At 35.0% G+C, this 4,613-nt stretch overlaps 1 protein-coding gene across 1 annotated transcript; it reads right to left on the bottom strand.

The window, feature by feature from the left end:
* On the bottom strand, window positions 1–3,909 carry LOC128555248 (uncharacterized). Its single transcript, XM_053537055.1, has 4 exons — window positions 3,420–3,909; window positions 2,584–2,754; window positions 1,746–1,915; window positions 1–268 (listed from the first exon to the last, which is right to left on the bottom strand). Exons 1-4 carry the CDS (start codon window positions 3,627–3,629, stop codon window positions 163–165), a joined length of 657 nt encoding a protein of 218 aa, XP_053393030.1. The 5' UTR covers window positions 3,630–3,909; the 3' UTR covers window positions 1–162.
* Between the last annotated feature and the right edge of the window lie 704 nt (window positions 3,910–4,613).

Below are 4,613 nucleotides of genomic sequence, written 5' to 3'. Positions count from 1 at the left end.
TATCACATAAGTGCTCAGTATATAGAACATTTTATCTACCTTTAACATAGTTGTCGTTAAATAAAAAAATATCATAATGTTTGCGGACTCAACATTACCTCTTCCATTCCACCCCTTTCTTGGACAGCCCCGTGTAATCGGAATAAATCCAAGGGCTGTCCTTTAACATAGGGCTTTTTTTTTCTTGATTCTGGAACACCCTATCAAGGAATGGGTCACGTTCCTGCTCGTTGCCCATATTATATAGAGGTTCTGTTCCACCGCGGTTCTGCAATACAGCAAACAACATAATTATGTAGTGATGCATTTTCAATCAGTAATTCAGAATAAGGCATGTAAATTCTAATGAAGTTTATAACAGTATTTATTATCCCCTGCCGATGCCTTTCACTTTTACACATACCGGTATTTCATTTAATGATGCATTCTGCTATAATGAATATCAAGCTATTTAAAGATAAAAAATGAAGTAATAAACTTTTTTTCTGCTCTTAAACATTTGTATATCTGCAATCATGTGCTGTTCATAGAGGAATTTTGAGAGGTCTAAGTCAATCATCTGCCCACACTAGATATTTCACTAAATTACGTAGCCCCTATTGGATGTACGCACGTATTGAATATACAATATATTGACCAAATCTGTAAACCGTGGGGATTAATAAGTCCTACCTATCTATGTAAAATGTTCACCTCTGTGAAAGTGGACTATTGTAACGATCAACACACAAAATCCAGAAATATTAAACGTGCAGCTATAGTATGGATTTATATAGCTCCATTGAACTGATATGAAATTTTATATACATTTACCTGAAGACGCTGTATCACATAAGTGCTCAGTATATGAACATTTTATCTACCTTTAACATAGTTGTCGTTAAATAAAAAGTATCATGATGTTTGCGGACTCAACATTACCTCTTCATTCCACCCCTTTCTTGGACAGCCCATGTAATCGAATAAATCCAAGGGCTGTCCTTTAACATAGTCTTTTTTTTTCTTGATTCTGGAACACCCTATCAAGGAAGGGTCACGTTCCGGCTCGTTGCCCATATTATAGAGCGTTCTGTTTCACCGCGGTTCTGCAATACAGCAAACAACATAATTATGTAGTGATGCATTTTCAATCAGTAATTGAGAATAAGGCATGTAAATTCTAATGAAGTTTATAACAGTATTTATTATCCCCTGCCGATATCTTTCACTTTTACATATACCGGTATTTCATTTAATGATGCATTCTGCTATAATGAATATCAAGCTATGTTAAGATAAAAAATGAAGTAATAAGACTTTTTTTCTGCTCTTAAACATTTGTATATCTGCAATCATGTGCTGTTCATAGAGGGAATTTTGAGAGGTCTAAGTCAATCATCTGCCCACACTAAGATATTTCACTAAAATTACGTAGCCCCTATTGGATGTACGCACGTATTGAATATACAATATATTGACCAAATCTGTAAAACCATGTGGGATTAAGTCCTACCTATCTATGTAAAATGTTCACCTCTGTGAAAGTGGACTATTGCAACGATCAACACACAAAATCCAGAAATATTAAACTTGCAGCTATAGTGTGGATTTATATAGCTCCATTGAACTGATATGAAATGATTATATACATTTAGCTGAAGACTGCTATATCACATAAGTGCTCAGTATATAGAACATTTTATCTACCTTTAACATAGTTGTCGTTATATAAAAAAATATCATAATGTTTGCGGACTCAACATTACCTCTTCCATTCCACCCCTTTCTTGGACAGCCCCGTGTAATCGGAATAAATCCAAGGGCTGTCCTTTAACATAGGGCTTTTTTTTTCTTGATTCTGGAACACCCTATCGAGGAATGGGTCACGTTCCGGCTCGTTGCCGATATTATAGAGAGGTTCTGTTCCACCCCGGTTCTGCAATACAGCAAACAACATAATTATGTAGTGATGCATTTTCCATCAGTAATTGAGAATAAGGCATGTAAATTCTAATGAAGTTTATAACAGTATTTATTATCCCCTGCCGATGTCTTTCACTTTTACACATACCGGTATTTCATTTAATGATGCATTCTGCTATAATGAATATCAAGCTATTTAAAGATAAAAAAATGAAGTAATAAGACTTTTTCTTCTGCTCTTAAACATTTGTATATCTGCAATCATGTGCTGTTCATAGAGGAAATTTTGAGAGGTCTAAGTCAATCATCTGCCCACACTAAGATATTTCACTAAAATTACGTAGCCCCTATTGGATGTACGCACGTATTGAATATACAATATATTGACCAAATCTGTGAAACCGTGTGGGATTAACATTAAGTCCTACCTATCTATGTAAAATGTTCACCTCTGTGAAAGTGGACTATTGTAACGATCAACACACAAAATCCAGAAATATTAAACGTGCAGCTATAGTATGGATTTATATAGCTCCATTGAACTGATATGAAATTTTTATATACATTTACCTGAAGACCGCTGTATCACATAAGTGCTCAGTATATAGAACATTTTATCTACCTTTAACATAGTTGTCGTTAAATAAAAAAGTATCATGATGTTTGCGGACTCAACATTACCTCTTCCATTCCACCCCTTTCTTGGACAGCCCCATGTAATCGGAATAAATCCAAGGGCTGTCCTTTAACATAGTCCTTTTTTTTTTCTTGATTCTGGAACACCCTATCAAGGAAGGGGTCACGTTCCGGCTCGTTGCCCATATTATAGAGCGGTTCTGTTTCACCGCGGTTCTGCAATACAGCAAACAACATAATTATGTAGTGATGCATTTTCAATCAGTAATTGAGAATAAGGCATGTAAATTCTAATGAAGTTTATAACAGTATTTATTATCCCCTGCCGATATCTTTCACTTTTACATATACCGGTATTTCATTTAATGATGCATTCTGCTATAATGAATATCAAGCTATTTAGAGATAAAAAATGAAGTAATAAGACTTTTACTTCTGCTCTTAAACATTTGTATATCTGCAATCATGTGCTGTTCATAGAGGGAATTTTGAGAGGTCTAAGTCAATCATCGGCTCACACTTAGATATTTCACTAAAATTACGTAGCCCCTATTGGATGTACGCACGTATTGAATATACAATATATTGACCAAATCTGTAAAACCATGTGGGATTAACATTAAGTCCTACTTACCTATGTAAAATGTTCACCTCTGTGAAAGTGGACTATTGTAACGATCAACACAAAATCCAGAAATATTAAACTTGCAGCTATAGTGTGGATTTATATAGCTCCATTGAACTGATATGAAATGATTATATACATTTAGCTGAAGACTGCTATATCACATAAGTGCTCAGTATATAGAACATTTTATCTACCTTTAACATAGTTGTCGTTAAATAAAAAAGTATCATGATGTTTGTGGACTCAACATTACCTCTTCCATTCCACCCCTTTCTTGGACAGCCCCGTGTAATCGGAATAAATCCAAGGGCTGTCCTTTAACATAGGGCTTTTTTTTTTCTTGATTCTGGAACACCCTATCAAGGAAGGGGTCACGTTCCGGCTCGTTGCCCATATTATAGAGAGGTTCTGTTTCACCGCGGTTCTGCAATACAGCAAACAACATAATTACGTAGTGATGCATTTTGAATCAGTAATTGAGAATAAGGCATGTAAATTCTAATGAAGTTTATAACAGTATTTATTATCCCCCGCCGATGAAATCTGGAGCGGGGTATTGAAATGGCGTTGTCTGTCCGTCACATCCGTGTGTCCGTCCGCAGCCATATCTCAGTAACTAGCAGGTAGAATTTCATGAAACTTGAAATAAACATGAACCAACATACTGCGATGATGCCTGTCAAGTTTTTTTTTTGATTGGTCAATTTTCCTTAGAGTTATTGCCCTTGATTTAATGAAAAATATCCGTCCGCAACCATTTCTCAGTAACTATAATGTAGAATTTCATAAAAGTTGAAATAAACATGCACCAACATACTGTGATGATGCCCGTCAAGTATTTTTTGGATTGGTCAATTTCCCTTAGAGTTATTGCCCTTGATTTAATGAAAAATCAACGTCTGCAGCCATTTCTCAGTAACAAGCTGGTAGAATTTCATGAAACTTGAAATAAATATGAACCAACATACTTCGATGATGTCTGTCTTTTTTTTTTTCAGTTGGTCAATTTTCCTTAGAGTTATTGCCCTTTAATTATTTAAAAATCTACAGATTTGTACATAACAAACCAACCAATTGGTAGAATTTCATTAAACGTCTTTCATTCTTTTTCATGAACATTTATTATAAACATGTGAAGTTGTGTACCCCATGGTTCGCACAGGTCCTTGAAAGTCCTTGAATTTGATCCTAAGTCCTTGAAAAGTCCTTGATTTTTTTCTTCCAAAAATCCCCTGAAAAAGTACTTGAATTTTGAAAAAAAGGTAAAAAAGTCCTTAAATTTTGCTAAAAACGGGGGTGCAATCGTATTGTAGGGGAAAAATACAAAAAATAAATAATAAATAAGTCAAAACGAGCGAAAAAACGGTGTAAAATAAAAATACATGCATACCCACGGAGGGAACGCTAGTTGAACACCGTTTCGGTACGGAAGTTAGATACGGAATAG

This window comes from Mercenaria mercenaria, chromosome 2, assembly GCF_021730395.1.
Source record: "Mercenaria mercenaria strain notata chromosome 2, MADL_Memer_1, whole genome shotgun sequence".
In the NCBI taxonomy this organism is placed as follows: domain Eukaryota; kingdom Metazoa; phylum Mollusca; class Bivalvia; order Venerida; family Veneridae; genus Mercenaria; species Mercenaria mercenaria.
Note: the sequence above shows the minus strand (reverse complement) of the source record. Positions and strands in the feature narration are given on the sequence as shown.